At 36.4% G+C, this 18,161-nt stretch overlaps 1 protein-coding gene across 3 annotated transcripts; it reads right to left on the bottom strand.

Moving 5' to 3' along the window:
* Positions 1-73: 73 nt before the first annotated feature.
* Positions 74-16,674, bottom strand: sap130a (Sin3A-associated protein a). Of its 3 annotated transcripts, none has more exons than XM_042758247.1 (21): positions 16,579-16,674; positions 15,687-15,782; positions 14,502-14,770; positions 14,156-14,320; positions 13,931-14,051; positions 11,645-11,769; positions 10,167-10,279; positions 9,929-10,073; positions 9,009-9,099; positions 8,817-8,921; positions 6,777-6,918; positions 6,397-6,515; positions 6,031-6,312; positions 5,323-5,500; positions 4,985-5,083; positions 4,298-4,653; positions 3,311-3,565; positions 2,252-2,377; positions 2,031-2,134; positions 1,731-1,844; positions 74-963 (listed from the first exon to the last, which is right to left on the bottom strand). In XM_042758247.1, the coding sequence occupies exons 2-21, from the start codon at positions 15,766-15,768 to the stop codon at positions 805-807; spliced, it is 3,150 nt and encodes a 1,049-aa protein (XP_042614181.1). In that variant the 5' UTR covers positions 15,769-15,782; positions 16,579-16,674; the 3' UTR covers positions 74-804. The 3 variants fall into 3 exon arrangements, with proteins under 3 accessions (XP_042614181.1, XP_042614182.1, XP_042614183.1); XM_042758248.1 differs by lacking the exon at positions 16,579-16,674 and adding an exon at positions 16,284-16,522; XM_042758249.1 differs by lacking the exon at positions 4,985-5,083.
* Positions 16,675-18,161: the final 1,487 nt, after the last annotated feature.

The following is an 18,161-nucleotide window of genomic DNA, read 5'->3' as shown; positions in this document are numbered from 1 at the left end:
AAAACCACATCACTTCCATTAAGAACAATTTTCTTACAAAGAAACATAAAACATTCCACACATTCTTATAATATAAATTCACATAATTATACTGATTCTTTCAAGAACACACTTGACTGCTTAGTACGACCATCATTCACTATAACGCTTGAATGTTTACAGTGATGAGAAAAACTAGAAGGGTTAGAGGGCATTATAACTAGTTAGTACTAGACTATTAGCACATATTTTTATAGTGGAATTTCTGACTAATCTGGGACATATTAACTTCAACTTCTGTAGTTAAACAAACAAAAAAAAAAAATCCCACAGTTTCACCCATGTTGCAAGGCACCAAAACATGGAAAGCTAACACACTCTTGCGAGCATGTGCATGTGTGCATCGTGTGCTTGGTGTGAATCCAACTAGATACAGGAGTTACATGTAGCAAACATGACCTTTCTGATCTCTAAAGTCAATTACAGCAAAAGCATCACCTCTACAACAACAACAACAAAAAAATAAGACAACATGTTTCTTTTAAAATGAAATACTTTAAGAATTTCTTTAGGGGAAAAATAAAACCCATTTGTTAACCAGGCTGCCTCATACCCAGTGGACGGTTTGACAGTCCACAGTAAGCAGCAGTTCCTAAAAAAACAGTTTGATGGTTTACAACCGTCCCTCTCTCTCTTTTCAAGACTGTAAAAGAAAGTAGATGATTGTACACAGCAACCTGATAAACCATGACAGGTCCAGCTTTTGAAGAGCAATCCTGTGTTTGACTTTGCTGAAGGACAACGATAAACACCTTGGAGTAGCATCTATGCCCGATCCTTGCGCTTTAACTTGGAGCTCTTTTTGGGAGTTCCATTCTTGTTGAGCAGCTTCAGGACTCTGTCCTTATGGTCCAGTACTTTCATCATGGTGTCACGAGCTTCAGTCACCTGATCCATCACAAGCTTGCAGCGCTGCATATTGCCCTGAACAGAGTAGGTCAAAAGGTCATGAATGTATTTTCAGTAAAGTTGTGCAATGGTTTTTGGGCCAGCTGTTACATGCATAGGTCTAATTTGCATCAAATTCATGATTGCTATTAAAGTGGAAGAAAATTTTGACATTATTTCCTAATTTTTTATTTATTATGTAATAAAAATCCTGACCTTGGCTGTTGGCTTTCTTGAACACAACTACATTCACGAGACGCTATTGGTGCCTCAGTTTACTTCTTCACCCAACCTTTATCTATACCCCCAGAACAATTGGAATATATGTAACACACGTTGCACATGTTGGACAATTCTTTGATACTTTTGCATCTTTTCTTAAAAAGACTGATGCTGGTCACCATTCACTCTCATTATATAAATTAGCTAGAGCATTACATTTTTCAAAAATTCCCCTTTGTGGTCCAAAGGTTATAAGTAGTATATGTAGAGTTAGAACAATACCAGGTGAGTAAATGACTTTTTCCTTTTCTTTTTTTGATAAAATAAAGAAAAATCCCTGAACAGAATTAGAAAAAAATAAACACATTGTTTGTTTTATTTTCATATTTTTAATTTAAAGAGACCCTTATGTTCTGTTGCATTTTGTTTTCAGGTTAAAACATGAATATATAGGAGGAAGTGTACATTATAGGTGCTGTATCTATTCAGTGTTTCTCTTTCAAGGTGGTTTTGGGCATCAACTCGTTCAGAGCCTGTTTATTGTAGTTTCCATGGTGGGTAGGCAATCTTGAGATACTAACTTGTATGAGCTCATTGATGCGGTGCAGATCATCGTCAGCTCCAGCTCTCTTCTTTGGAATGAGGCCTTCCTGCAGGGTGGTCAGACGGCTGTATACGTCATGCTCCAAGTTACTCTGTCGATCAAACAAGAAAGGAATTCCTTAAAATGTTACTTATATGCAGCATTAACCACCTCAATAACAGCCTGTTAGCATAATATATCATATATATATATATATATATATATAACATAGTGAAACTCTAATTAAGCCACTGTAGAGACTTCTGGTGGAAATGACACCATCAGCTGCAGAACCCACCAGCTGTAGCAGCTGTGCGGCACACAGGTGCACTTTCCAGCCCTGAGCTCGACATGCTACTCCTCTCTGATTGGCCATGTCCTGAAGGCTGCCTTTCTTCTCCTCTGAGGAGACAGTAGAGAGATGATTTTGGCTCAAATGACTGTATTCAATACCATAATCATATTAAAAAAGAACAAGAAAACAACTGAGAAAGCAGACAATGTTCAGAAAGTACTTACCTTTGACTCTGATGTCACTGTACCTCTGGAAGTGGTGATAGGCAGCCTTCCATGGGTTACGGTATTGGCGCAAAAGAGTGAGGGGCGGTCTGGGGCGGACTGGTACGTAACGAACACCGTCCTCATCTACATTAATACAATCAATGTCACAATTGAACAACTGGACACCCATTTTGGGGGGTTTTACAAATTCACACTGCTAACCAATATCATTAGGAAATTGAAAAAGCATAAAAATAACATACAATATACAGATAATATTTGGTGCAAGTAAACTTTTGGAAAGAAACCATTTATGATTCTATTTATGATTTTAGACAGTAGTCCAAATTGTGAAATATTTACAAGTAATTTCTAATGCTAAAGTAGGTAGATCAAAATAAGATATCATGTTGAAAAAAAAAAACCTCAATATTTTCGGTCTTAATCATGATTCTAAATAATAACAAAGAAATCTTACTGATAGGTACTGCCAGCACTTTTCTTTCTGTATCTTATACTTCTCTCTGGCTGCTGCTTTTTTTCTTGTATGGATATTTATTTTAATTTATTATAATGAATTTCTGTGAATACTGTTTCCACGCTCTCTTAAATTTAAATTTGCTATATGTTTTTAATGTTCTGTAAAAAAGAATAATCCTTTTAATGGAGGCATCAGTATCAGTGATAATGGCATTCATTCATAGTACCTGAATAAAGTAATTAAACATTTATAATACTGTCTTTATACTGATTTCACATTCATTTGGAGATTCAATGTGAAAATACAATTATGATTAAACATTTTATAGTTATTTTCAAAATCCTTTTACTGTCAGGTACAATTAATCAGGATTACTTACATTGGTGTGATCAATAATTTGTTTTGGGTTTTTTTAAACGATCAAAAGTTTTATCAGAAAGGATTAACCATTTAGTGGAATTTTACATAATCAGCCATTTCAATGTTTCTGACATTACTGACAATCAGTTTTGTGACTTTTGTTACGTGGGTCAAACTGCATCTATCAATTCTTTTTTTATGATTTCCAAAAGGTATATATCCATGGATAATCTCACCAACATATTCCCTAGGTGGAGACTCGTGTCTTTCAGGTCTGTTTCCTGGAGCTCGGCTGCTAGCTCTCTCTTCATCTGTGCTGTTGGTCTCCACCATCTCCGTCTCCTCAGTGGAGATCACATGCTGCTGTTTGCGGGGTTTCTTTCTTGGAGAGGCCCCGGGTAGAAGGTCTCCGGGTTGAGAAGATATGGCCAGGGTGGAGGCCTGAGAGGAGAGGGATGGAGCCGGACCCGTCGAAGAAGGAGCTAAGGGCACTGCAAAAAAAAAAAAAAAAAGAGAGAACTTATAAATATATGAAGTACCCAAAGTCCAGCCTTAAAATATTATCTTATCAAATATATTTTAAAACAGCCATTGTTACATTGCTTGTACTTTCATTTGTTTCTTTCCCAAAATAAGCCAGTGATATAAAAAAATGCAAGCACTGGATAAGACTTGTTCTAAAACTAACACAAGATCCAATTTAGGTGATTACATAGAATTTTATATGCAAGTTGCTCTCAGGTTCATTTTCTCCTGTAAATATTTATCTACAGCTGGAGCAAACATCGGTTTACTAAATGCAAATGGGCTTCATCCAAAATACTTTTGCATTCATTGACTTCTCTTATGTGTGGAATTTTTGGTTTTATTAAAAAAAAAAAAAAAAAAAAAACTCCAGTGTGAATCTCTTTTTTTTTTAATATATATAATTTCACTATTTTCTCCTATTCTACCTTTACATTTAGTGTTTCAACATAACATGATAGAAATGCTTGTGTTTTCTGATTTTTGCGTGATGATAAACTATGTAAAACTGCATTTGAAGTAATTTATTCCAAAATCACCCGGTATGTCATTTTGTTTGATGGACATACAGTAAATAGTGTACCCACCCATGAAAAGCAGTGGGCATGGTTAAATAACCAGTATCATAATGTCAAGTTTTTATAGCTGTTATGACTGTATAATAATATGTGGACTCCTGTTTTCACAAGCACACCTACCTGCTTGTGAAGTATCCATTGGCTCAGTTTCCTGTTTCATTTTAACCTCTGGAAGGGTGGAGCTCAGGGCAGCAGTGCTGGTGGCCGCTGGCTGAGTGGGAGAAGCCACTGAATTGGCCATGGAGGCAGGCACAGGGGGAGTGACAGCCATGGCAGCCGGCAGGGCTGAAAGAACGGCAGTGGGCTGAGAGGGAGGTGTCGGAGCTGGTGGAGCCAGAAGGGTGGGAATGGCCTGTGAATGATGCTGAGCAGGAGTGGACAGCGGCTGCTGCTCACCTCCGTGACTCGGAAGAGCCTCCACAGTTGCCATGACTGGGGACGCCATAGCAACATGAAAATCAGATTTGGGCTTCACTCTGAATACAGAAAAAGCAGAATCATATTACACATTCAGATCTGCATGCATAAAACCAGTTTAAGACAATCTGATCACATGCATGCAAACACAGGGTTCCCACACTGTATTTTTTCAGCAGGAATTTCAAAATTCCATACTTTTCCAGGCTCTAATTTCTCGCACTAGATTCTGCAGACTTCTGCATGAACACAAAGTTTTTTTGTGCCTGGAAATCACACTTTAACCCTGATAGTTCCAAGTTATCCAGGACTGTCGGAACCCTATGTTAGGAACATTGTCTTTTGTCCTATTTTGAATAGGATAAGGAAGGATTTTCAGGCAGGGCTTACCCCGCTGGGCGAGGGGATCCCGAGAGCCTTATCCCACTATCCATTCGGCCAGCGTTATGCTCACTTGGCTGTGCTGGGATCAGACTTTTACGCACTGCCCTAGAAATACACCCCAAAAGTGGTCTTACACTATTTTAGCAACATCTTATTTGTTTTTAAAGATGCAAGCACATTAGGCTGGGTTACTTCTCAGGACATCGGTAATGAGAGACTGACTGAATGAATGAAACTTAAATTGTTCATATATGATGGATAGTTTGGCTCCTCAGTAGTTAACATACTATTAATACATACGTTATGTAACTATAGTAAAGGCTGTGGAGTGAAGGCTGACTCACCCCTCATTCACAGGTTTTTTGCGAAGGATGCTAGGTCGAGGGGAGGAGACGAGTGTGGGTGCACCTGTAGCCGCCCCCTGGGGGTGTGTCTGCACCATCGTAGTGACAGGCTGCGTGCCACTAAAAGTGCTCCCGATTGGATTAGTGACAAAAGCAGGACTTTCAGCCAAAACAACACCTGTATAACAAAACAGATTTCATTTTATTTTATTTTTTTTATCTTTAATGTCCTTTTTGATCAAATCAATCAAATTAATTAATGCTTGCTGAATTAAAGAATTATTCTTTTTTCACAAATAAAATTTTCTGACCCCAAACATTTGAACAGTAGTGTATATTATAATATTTACATTATTCATTAAATGGTTTCCATTTAAAAATAATACAAATATTAAATGTTAAAGTAATAATAAATGGAAAACATGCTTTTGCTGAAAAATTGTGTTGTTTCCAAAACTATGATGTCTTTTTTTTTTCACTTTTGACAAAAATAGCTACATAACACTACCTTGGTAACATTTCCATTTCCAAAAGCAAAAAATAAACAAAAAGTAGAAAATTAGTGGGTACAGTAAGCAAGCAAGTAAAAATTCCTTCAGCTGGTCTCGAGTCATCTATATTGACATAACCTAAAAATTCTTTAATTTGGATATCATTTTCCCCCCACTTACAATTTCTGAATAACTTTGAAAGGGGTGCTAAACTTACCTGGTGGTTTTGCTTCTGATTGTGGCTGTTGCGTGGTGACCGGAACCTGCTGTATACTCTGGGTGCTGATTGGTGCAGTGGCATGCAGCCCCTGCACTCCTATTGGTGCAGGCTGAATGCCCTGAGCAGTCATAGAGGCTGGCTGGATGTTCTGAGTGCTGATCTGGGCAGATGGCAGGCCGATGCGATCCACTGCCATCAGCATGGGGTTCAAGTGCACAGTGGTGGCCACACCAACACCAGCCTGGGCAGGAAGAGCGGAGCTCTGAGCTGGAGCCGTTACTAGGGAATAAAGCACAGAGTCTGTGTTAAAGGTCTAAGAAACATTAAAATATTAGCATAGCGGTTCTGGTGGCTTGTGTTTACCTGGGTAGGGGCGGATGTTGGAGACCGAGCTGGTGATGGGGGTGTAGGTGTGGGTCAGAGGATACGGGGATGAAGGGTATGTGGGTAGAAAGTACTGAAACTGCACTGGCACTGATGGCCTGCAGAAGAACAAAAATGGTTAACATGACACAAGCTTCAATTCAATGATAATTCATTGATTGCTTTGGTTTAGTTGGATTAATTCAGGAGTGTCCAATACTGCTTCTTGAGGTCTTACGTCCCGCAGAATTTTCCTGAAGACGTTGATTACTTGGAGAAGTGGTTCTCCGGCCTAGTGCAGGTTTGGACACCACTCACTTCATTCATGATTAACTGCCATAGCTTAATCATCACAAGAAGAGTTTTTAGAGTAGTTTCACCTGTTATCGCTCCGAGCCTCCATGGTGACAGGGTTTGGAGAAGAGCGATGGCCCGAGATGGGAATCAGGTTGGTCCTTTCTCCTGGGTACTCTGGCTGGATGCGTGGGGAAGTGTGGGCAATCGGTTGAGGAACCACTTTAGCTGAAGAAGCCAGAAAAAATTTTAACAAATTAAAAATGGAGTCAGTTCCATTAACTAGGAAACACCGATACCGATATCGGGCCCGATACTGCACTTCTGTATTTGTACTCATTAAAATGCTCTGATACCAAAATCCAAACAAAATTTATAGGTGCATTCACTATAAACAACATTAATTTTAAACGTCAAGCATTCCTGACTTTATTTATAGCGAAAGTGAAACTAGCAGCCCGTTAGAAATGCATGTAGTCTACAGGCGAAATACCATAGAGCAATAAAATGATGAACAGTGAAAATATAACAAAAGCTTATACAATACAGTTTGCTAAATGAAGCCAGCTAACATGATTCTTTTTTTTTTTTTTTGGTTTCTGTAACCAATATGTTTAAAAATTACAAATGCTATGAAAATAAAGGTATTGGTACTCAGTATCGGCAAGTACATAAATAAAAGTATCGGTCTTGTTCTAGAAAAAGTAAGGATGCAACAATACCATTTTTTCAGAACTGATTCGATCCCAAAAATTCTGAGCATCGGGCGATTCCGATCCGATACCAACGCTGTTTTTTTTTTAAATCAATGTAGAATTACTATATCTTCTGTGTGTTCACCTGATCATCACTCTTGTGCGTTAAACACAATCTACTAAATAAAGACAACATAATTTTAATGAAAAATAACAAATGAAAAAATAAAAAAATACTATTATAAACTATGTTAGTGGATAATTCAGCAGCAAAAGTTATTCTAGAAAAATCATGGGTTCACAACAATTTTATAAAAACATTAAACTAAACATTTAGTGAAGCAACATTATTCAGTGGGCGACAAATAAAAGTTAATAAGTGTATAAAAAACCTGGTAAATTGTTACACGTTGCTCTTTGTATTGTTGTAAAATTCATTCATGAAAAACAAGTAACCTAAATACACTAGAGAGTTTCTTCGTTCTGACTGTAGTAACCGAATGCAACACACAGTTCAAATGCTGAATGGAGGATTACTGACTGACGCAGAAGAGAAGAGTTTACAAACTTGAATTTAACCACTTAAATCTTCATCTGCACCTCACATTAAACTATGGAATGGCTTCAGAACACTTAAAATATATAATGCACGAAAACATTATGGTGCTTTATAATGTTTTTATTCCTTTCATGGGCCTTAACAATAACACAATAGTATATACACAATATCGGATTTGGATTGTGTGTCCAACATTCAAGAAAGAAACTAAATATTTTCTAAGAAAAGGTTGTTTTCATTTATAGGCTGTTTATATCGCTTGCATTCTGAACCCTGAAAAAATGCATGTTTCCATGCAATGTTGAGGCTACTTGTCCATAGGCCTGTTTATTTTTCACACTAATATTCCTCCTTGCTATTTTTTCCCATACATTAACAATCATTACTTTTGCCAGTGTCACTGTGGTTCATGTTATGTGTGCACATGGGTACTTAATTTATATTTTTAAGGCTTATTATTATGCATTTTTCTGTAATGCAGAACGACGTTAACAATATTACACCTTGTCTACACCGAATGAGACTGCTGTCATGTTGCATCACTATTTATAGCATTGCATTCGCATTATAAAGGACATATTAATGCTTTACTCTGCATGATCATAATCTAGATCACTTAACCCGGCCCAATACCTTTAACATAAATACTACAAACAACTACCTTACTATCAATTACTATCAATTCAACTACCAAGCAGCAAATTAGGAGTTCATTAAGAGAAAGCTCTTAGTTAAATGCAAATGTGTGTTCCCTAATTTAAAGAGTTACCTGACATTCCTTTTCAGCCCTGAAACGCAAACTTTTCCCTGATTTGACTCGCTATGTATTTATAAACAATACTGAACACTATAAACACGTGGGTTGTGCTTACCGACAGGGATGGCAGAGGTGGTCACAGCTGTAGCATGGGAGGAGTGAGAGGCCATTGTCATGGTGACAATAGTGCTACTGGTCATTTGGGTATGTGGTGCAGAGCCTGTTTTGGGGTACAAAGAGTTAACATGAAGTTATGAACCACATGGAAATGTGTCACTGTAAATGAAATGCTGGGGGACAAAGTTACCTGTAGTAGTAGCTGAAGTAGCAGTGTTGGTAGCTAAGATCGGAGCTACAGTGGCAGCGGCAACAGGTGTCACAGTGTTGAAGATTGGCTTCTGCAGAAAAAAATATAATAAAGCACACATCAAATTTCATAAATGAGTAAAATAAAGTTTGTGGCATTATGTTCCAGCAAGAACACCCTATAACCTTCCGATGCATAACCATAGAATATCCTGCTAAAATACAAACTAGATATGCAAAACTAACTGATTCTATACATATTTCAAACTATAAATACTTTAAACTTTCAAACTAGGGTCCAGGGACATCCAAGTTTCACAAGAGAAACATTTCAGAGAAAAAAAGATTTTACAAAATGCATTGTTCAGGACTCTCAAAGTTAACATGTTAAGATATTAATTCAAAATGTTTAAAGTAATTATTTTTAACACATGTACCAAATTTTACATTATTACAGTTTCCGTCTTACTTAAAAATTATTAATTAATAAAAATAAAAAAAAATTATTAATCATAACTTGTTTTCTACTGAAACTGAGAGTTTTTTCCCCCAGTAAGAAATTTAATCAAATCTGCTTTATTCTAAAGATTTATACAAACATTACTCTAACAGCGGGTCGAAACATGACACACTATCAACTTATACTCATAGAAAGTAATTTGTTTTCAGATCAGATTTTAATTAGATTGGGCTTTAGTACACTGAAAATATAAAACCCTTAATTCAATGATCTTATTTAATTTTCAAACAAAAAAAATAATATAAAAACATCAATCTCATACTTTATATTTTTTCTAATACAGTACAAACGCATCTACATACATGACCCAACGTATAGCTTGCTTTATATTTTAGGGTGTACTGTGGGGTCCCTGCTTTATTTAAATAACTTTCGATCAATAGGTTCATAGTAGGACTTACTTGTGTGACGGTGTGAGCCGGCTGGGCTTTCTGGGTTCCAATAGCTGGGTGGGAGGGGAGGGTGATGCGGGTGGCAGTGTCCCGGGGAGTGGGGGGACGCTGTATGTTGATGGTGGTTGGTGGAGGGTGAATGGTTACTGGTCGCCTAAAACCACAAATTCAAGATCATTGAAATAAGACCAAACAATATTATGATATTATGAGTTAAAATAGTAAAGACATGGATACAATCATTTACCCATGAACCATCTCTGCAGCATGTGTGACAGGGGTGTTAATGACTGGGGACTGGGTTCTAGCAGCTGGGATGGGAGGCAGAACAGCTGTCGAGGTGGTCACCAAAGGTCGAGACTGTGAATAAAGACACCAAGTATAAATATCCAGAACTTTTAAGAACTTAAGAAACATGTTGGAGATCTATGAACTGCAAATCAGCTTTTGAAAACCCTTTTCACAACTGTGCAAAACAGCAGCAACAAGAAACATAAAATGTATCCACAACACAACAGGACCTCCTTATACATGTGATTTTATGACTTGTAAATATATACATATGGTTTTCTCTAATGTTCTGAACATTGTTGTAGCAAATTCTTCTGATTTACTTGTGTAACGAAGGTGCCAAAACCAGCTGACTAACAGAGATCAGGTTCTAAATGGTGTTTTTCTTGGAATTAGTCATTAATTAATTAGTTAGTAGGGCTGCACGTTTAATCGAATGCACATTTTGTCAGTAAAGGCGGTTCTGTAATCAGCAGTAAATCATCATCACATGCTTTCAGATGGAGCAGCATTTACTACACAGAGCCGTAGTTCACTGACAAGTTATGCGCGCAAAAAAACCCAAAAAACAAAATCGCAAATGATTTTATTGTGTGATTATCAAATCGAAGAAATTGTTCGCAATTATGAAAGCTGTTTGCATAGTGTCTCAGTGAACTACGGATCTGTGTAGCAAATGCTGCTCCATCTGAAAGCATGAGAAAATACCACATTTAATAACATATTTTTACTCCAAACTCACTTCATAACGTCAGTCGCGTGTTTGAAATAAATCCTTCTGTGAGATGATGTGGCTTCTTACACAGAATAAGGCACGCAACATATTTCATAGTATTCCAAGCACTGATAAAGGTATTGCATTATAAATATACTTTATTTTAATAAAAATGAAATAAAAAAATAACACAGATAAGCCATATATGTGTTTATTAGTCACGTTAAATCAAAAAAAGCAGTTCAATCTTCTGTTTATCTCTGGCCTTCGGATGGAGATCTACTCCTGATCACAGAACCGTGCTTCGCTGAAAGATATGCATTACAATTGCAGCTTCTGTCGAATCGCCGTTTTGATTCCATTTTGGTTTATCGTGCAGCCCTATTAGTTAGATTAAATGATCAACAAATCAGTAATGTTGTGCACTGTATGTACCTAATTTTTTACATTCGTAGTTACACGATGCTCTTAAATATTTTATGGGGCAGAAATAGTGATTATGTGAGGGTTTATTTATTTATTTTAATTATCATTATCCAGTAAATCATGAACAACTAGAAAAGTCATAGTGGCCTATGAATATCACTGTGGACAATGGGGGGCCTTGGATCAAAAAAGGTCACTGCTCTAAATATGACATTTACATTAAGTGCTGTTTAGATCCGAGCAGACTGTTGTGTCTAGCTGTATGTGATCAGTAAGTTGTGAAGCCTCTGCACCTGAATAGGCTGATGTATAATGTGCTGCACAGCTGCAGGTTGGCTAGGGCCTGCATTTCCTCCACCGGCTGGTCTAAGAACAGTAGGGCCTTTAGTGCTGGACATGACAGCTGCAGCAGCTGCGCCTGAAACACCAAACACAGGCACAGATATTACTATTACAGTAGGCTAAAATTTGCATCAAACAAACAAACACACCGGAAAAGTGTAATGGTGACATGCGTCATTCCTCGCATCAAATGTGCAAAATCAAATGTGCAAAACATCCAGAAAACTACAGACATCTGAGAACTATTTTTGCATTTAGCTTAAATTGACTAATTTTAGTTATGTTTAAACAAAAATCTTGTAGCCGACTAGTCTAGTCCTGTGTAAAAAAAAATCTGTTAATTCCAACAGCCAAATCTAATGCTAAATACAGCTGAAAAAAGGTCATATACTTTAACATTAGAATTCAAGTCAACATCAGCCAATACAGTCGTTTATTTATTGAAAATAGACAGTTCAGGACCTATTGGGGCAAAATGAATAGCCTACTATAAATAGAATACCAAGTAAAAGTTAGACAATATATTATAACCAGTTCAAAATGTTTTGTCATTCTACCAGGAAAAAAAAACAAAACACAGCAGGAAGGAACATAATTCTGATTATATCAATATCAATATATTATTAACTCAATATCACGATGCGTCACATTCTCAGTTTTCAATATTACTGCACGTCTACATTTTCATATAAATTTTATATCAGATTTAATTTGTGCAAAATGTACTTTTTTTTTTTTTTTTTATTTTTGTACTTTTTATATTAATTTTTTATTTTATTTTATTGTCATTTTAGTTTTTAAAACAATTACTTATTAAAAATGTGTTAAAGTTTACTTTTTTTCCTCAGCATTATTGCCATTTGATTATTTTTGATGAGATCATACACAGTGGCAGCTTTGAGTATTTGATTATAAAAAAATCCTCGACTGCATTTTGCCCGTGTCAATTAACCGGCAAAATCCACGGACGAGAATCCATGAAAAGCATTATTAGACTTCCAAGGCTGCATGAAAACCATTTAAAAATCATAATAAAGCATAGTGCTATTGTGAATTCACAAAGGCTGTGATTCAATTAAATAAATACATACGCTGCAGGTTTAATATGCGCTTTATTTGTGTAGGTTATGTGCATCTCAGAGTGGCTCCATTCACAGTAAATGCTGCTCCACACAAACAGTTATCATTTACATGTGGGACCGTCTCATGTTCCATCTTTGCACATGCTGTGAGTCTGAGTTGCTTGTTCATCTGGGAACAATGTGCACTATCTTATCAGATTTATAAGATAAATCATTTATAAACCTATGCCAACACAGGAGAATACATCATTATCTTTCTAAATATGCTAACTGCTCATCGCGACTTCAAAATAAAAGTTTGCATGTTTTGATCTCCACATGTTCTTGTTCAAGAAATGACAGTGGCTGTAGCATTTCTGTCATAAAGAATTGGCCAAATTTTAAAGATTATGTGGACATCTGAATTAAATGTTTAGTCAATATTATACATGGAATAGATTGCTCAAGAAAGTGTATAAAACAATTGCCAGGCCATTGGCACCCACTGCAGGTATTTGCTATAATACATGATGCACATAAGTTACAATTGTACTATTTTATTACATATGTATTTTAACTGTTTTTTTTCAATAAAACCATATGATTACTTGCTTTTGATATTTTATTCGAACCAATAATTACTGCCTCATTGCTATTATATATGTATTTTTAGTCATTTTAAAGTCTATTGTTCACTTAGGTCTATTTTTATTACCATAAAAATTATCCAATTACTACCTAATTGTTCTTTTAACCTCAAAAAGCAATTCGAAAAAAAAGCAGAAAGAAAATTCTAAAATAAGTGTAATTATTCCAGCTGCTGTAAGAAGAGGCTACAAATGTTCCTCCACCTTCAGCATCGAACGGCGGCAAACTCGGAAAATGATCAGAACCACTCAAATTAGAAATTATTACAAGCTTACCGTTGTGAATCGGGCTAAGGTAAGGAGATTGACCACTGATTGGTTACGTACTTGCTCAGTAATTGATTTTGGTTTATTTTTAACCCAAAAAGTTACAGAATGCAGCTTTAAAAGAGTCTTCCTTTGTGTTCTACATAAAAAGAAAGTCATACAGGTTTGGAACAGCATGAGAGGGAAGTAAATGATGGAAGTTTTCATTTTGGGTGAACTATCCCTTCATGCAATAATGTTTAGTTTGAATGAAATCACTGACCTCTGGGCAGATGGGAGGTGAAAGTGTGGGGAGGAGCAGGAGATCCGATCTGTAGCGCAGATGCACTGCCCCTGAAGATCTGCACGTTAGTGGCCATTAGTTGATGCAGATTACTCTGTCCCTGGAGAAACATTATTTGTCACAAAATGTTTGTCGCAATAAGCACACTGTGTGCAATCTAAAGAACCCTGTCTAGGAGGAGTTCAAAGTTAATAGTGCCAATACCTGCTGACCGCTGATGGTTGCCACTGGTATAGAAGCTGGAGAAATGCTGCTCTCAAGGGGAACGGTGATATGTCCAGACACTTTGGCTGGAACAGGAATATGACCTTGGCTCATGGCCGGAGCAGGTGCTATAAGACGACTGGACATAGGTGACTTCAGGGCAGCCTGGAGAATGAAGAAATTAGGAAAAAAGAAAATAATAATAATTTGTGGGTTAAGGTAGCCTAAAAGTTCAGGTGACCCTAAACTAGCATTTAAAGTCACCCCCCAAAAAAATCATTTCTGAAAATTATATACATTTCAATTACATAAATTTACAGGAGCAAAGAAAGTGAAATGAAGTTACTTTCACTGAGCCCTCGCTGACGCTGGACTGCTGCTGGCCCTGTAGTAGTTGTACTGATGGCGCGGCCACAGTTACAGGAGGGCTGGGCTGAATAGGCACATGCTGGGGCAAAGCAGGAGGCTGGACGAGAGCTTGGACCTGTGGGTAGGGCCTGACCACCACCGTCTCCTGCTTATCATCACGGAACGATGCAATTCCACCTGCACTGCCACTGCCAGGTGGAGGATCCCGAGAGTGATCCACTTCACGGCTGCTGTCCTCACTGCCCACTGCAATACATTATTTACCACATTTATCAGCCTTCAATACGTGATGCCCATACCTACTGGTATTATCAGTACCTAGTTGATATTACAGTTAAATACAGGCTTAACACTAAAAACAACACTGTGACACTGCATCAAATTTAAAGTGCCTCAAAAAAAAAAAAAAAAAAAAAACTGTTTCACACATTTTCAGATCATGAATAGAGAAAACAAGGAAACCATTTTTTTTTCCTGTGGATTAACTTGCCCAGAATAATTGTTTACCACAAGACTAGTAATGTGTGTGAACAAAGTAAAGACGGTCCATTTTGATTTCATGTGAACTTTAAATTATGTTTAATGCTCAAAAAAAAATGATTTGTATACACAAACAGTGAAAACAGACAGGATGAAAAAAAATATTGCATCACAGGAAAAAAAAGGACAAAAGCAACTGAACTAAAAAAAAAACAATTGAGAAACAATTTTTTTTTCTTGTTACTATATAAAGTCAATCATCTTTTCTTCTTTATTGTGACGCAATATGCGCCAACCATCTTCTCATACTCATACAATGAGAAGCACGTATCAACAAAAGAGAAGCTTTAAGGGCTTAATCATTATTAATATTATTATTTATTTTATAGCCATATTGATACATAATCAAAGTTTCGGCCAAATTGTACCTCGTTGCAAACAAACACAGCAAACCAGAATTTTCTAAAATAATTTTAATTAATCACAACTGCAATTTTTACCAGAATTTTTTTTTCATGGTAACTGATGATACTATGAATTTCATGCAACAAGTGGGTTTAGTCAACAGCATTAGTTAATTGTAAATAATTTTGCTGTGTTATCAACTACTGGCACTTTGATTTTGATAGTGACAAGCCCGTCTGAAACAAAATGGTCTAGACTGGTGCAATCACACTCCTACCTGACTGTGTGCCCAGAAGACTGCTGTCAGATCCAGCTCCAGGAGGAGGCAGTGCAGCCCTGGGAAACTGCTGAGAACTCATCGTGTGTCTATTATCTGTCAGAAAAGACCAATTCTAGTTTTAATATCTTACTATACTAAAGTACAAAGGCAGATATCACAATTCAAAAAGAACTGGAGAGCAGACTGTGCTTTAGAGGCGTGAAATCCTGCTTTCTGCAGAGTTCACTACAGTTAACTATTCACTTATCTGTACTTTTCAAATAACCCCAGAGATGTAAAACACATGAGTATGGAGCGTATAACTAGGGCTTGATGTAAAACGCACAATGGTGGCCCCATTCATGAGCAGGGTTTGGGACCCCAGCTCGCGAGTTCAGTCAGGCACATGTGTGATAGTTCAGACGGAGACACGGACCACAGGAATTATTTGCAAACCAAGCAAATTATCGAATAAAACCAACAACAAACAAACTACGATCGCCGCATCACACAGACCACACATTAATCTCCATTCGCTCTCTTTTACCAAGTAATATCCACCAATACTTCACAGAGTCTTATTAAGGCGCGATAAGCACTAGCTGATGGCAATACCTGTCACTTTTGGTGATTTAATGTTTACTTCATGAAACTGAACAGGTCGCACGAGTAAATCTTACAAACAGTAAACAAGCCATGATAACAGAGCAATGTTAAATGTAATAGCGTTAGATCAAAACAGAGGCGTTATTGCTGGTTGACAAAAGCTAATCTGCATTTGTCTATAAAGTGCAGGTTAGAAGCAGGAAGTATGAGGGTTCTTGCATGACAACAATATGGAAATGTACTACAAACACAAATAGGACCTATGAGGGAAAAAATATATAAAAAAAAACATTATAAATACTACCGCGTCTCTCTCTCTGAAGCTATTCCTACACCATAGTGTGAAAACAGCATCAACCAAAAAATACGAAATGGCGGACCGGCGCAAAAGATTTCAAAATAAAACCCCCATGTTATTTTTTTTTTCCCTCTGCATATATTATTTGTCCTTACAACCAAATAATCATATATATATATATATATATATATATATATATATATATATATATATATATATATATATATATATATATATATATATGTGTGTGTGTGTGTGTGTGTGTGTGTGTGTGTGTGTGTGTGTGTGTGCGTGCGTGCGCGTGTTGCCTTGAGGACTTTAATATCAAGATTAAGACTTAATAATAAATAAATACATCTACTATGTTCTATATGTAAATGTGTATATTAATAATAGGAAATCAATCAATAAAAAACTAATTGCAAAAATGTGAAATGCAAAAATATGAAATTTAGACTGATAGAAGACTTGATTGAGAAGACTCTAAAGTTGATTTTTAATTCCTTATTTCAAACTTTCTCCAATCATTAATTTCTCATTCATTTTATTTCATTTTTTTAATCTTTCTGTTTGTATGTTGCGCAAAGGGAGGGGGGGGGATAGAACTACAGAAATAAAGGAATAATTAAAGAAAAATAGAAATAGTGATAGAATGGTCATGTCTTTATTTGTTTAGTTTATTTCTTATTTCTGATGAATATATTATATAGCCTATTATATAGAAAGTTTAAATGTTTTACCTTATATGTTTGATTTCTGTAAATTTGTCGAAATCCTCCTGTGTAGAGTGGGAATACCTTTGTAGGTGGCTGAACTGCAGGATTTCAAGGTTTTTTGTTTTTTTTTCTCACTCAAGACTTGTGCCAAAACACAGTGTGGCCATACTTTTGAAACTATGTTATTTTTAGTTTATTATTATATAGCCTAGGCCTAGGACATAGAATTGTATTTATTTATTTTTTTTAATAAATAATTTGATTGATTGATTAATTAATTTTGAAAATGAATTGATTAAAGAGAACAATGACAACATTAATATTATCAAAACCAATAAACATCATCAAACAGAAAGACCTTAAATATTTTCATATTATAACAACATATTTTTCAACAATTCTCATTACAAATTTGTGAAGTTGGTACTTGGTGCGCATTGCATTTTTAAACCACAATCACAGCACTGAGTCGCTCTGAGACACAGAAAATTACAGATCATCGTGCACTGCTTGGGCATGAATGAACACAGTGCCACACTTCCAAACACTGAAGCTAAGAGTTCTTTTGTCTTTTGATAACTCCAAAGGTGTGGTTCTCATTTAATTCCCTGTGACTCCTCGGCATGTGCACGATTGATCACGGGGAGTCATCACATCATACCAGTGGATTTTGAGGTCAAATTTGCATGTTTAGTCTTGTACAGAGCCATATTAAGTTATTTTTTTTATTGAATCATCAATGGAATCTGGTTCTTACAGTTTTTACAGTGAAAGTGGTTAGAATTTAAACAGCTGAAGATCCTTTTGTTCAGAGTTACATTACAGACTGCTGCAGAGTGGTACTGACATCAAACACCAGTTGGATACCAGGAG

The sequence above is a fragment of the Cyprinus carpio genome, chromosome A6, assembly GCF_018340385.1.
Source record: "Cyprinus carpio isolate SPL01 chromosome A6, ASM1834038v1, whole genome shotgun sequence".
Taxonomy (NCBI): domain Eukaryota; kingdom Metazoa; phylum Chordata; class Actinopteri; order Cypriniformes; family Cyprinidae; genus Cyprinus; species Cyprinus carpio.
This window is presented reverse-complemented; position numbering and strand designations above follow the sequence as displayed.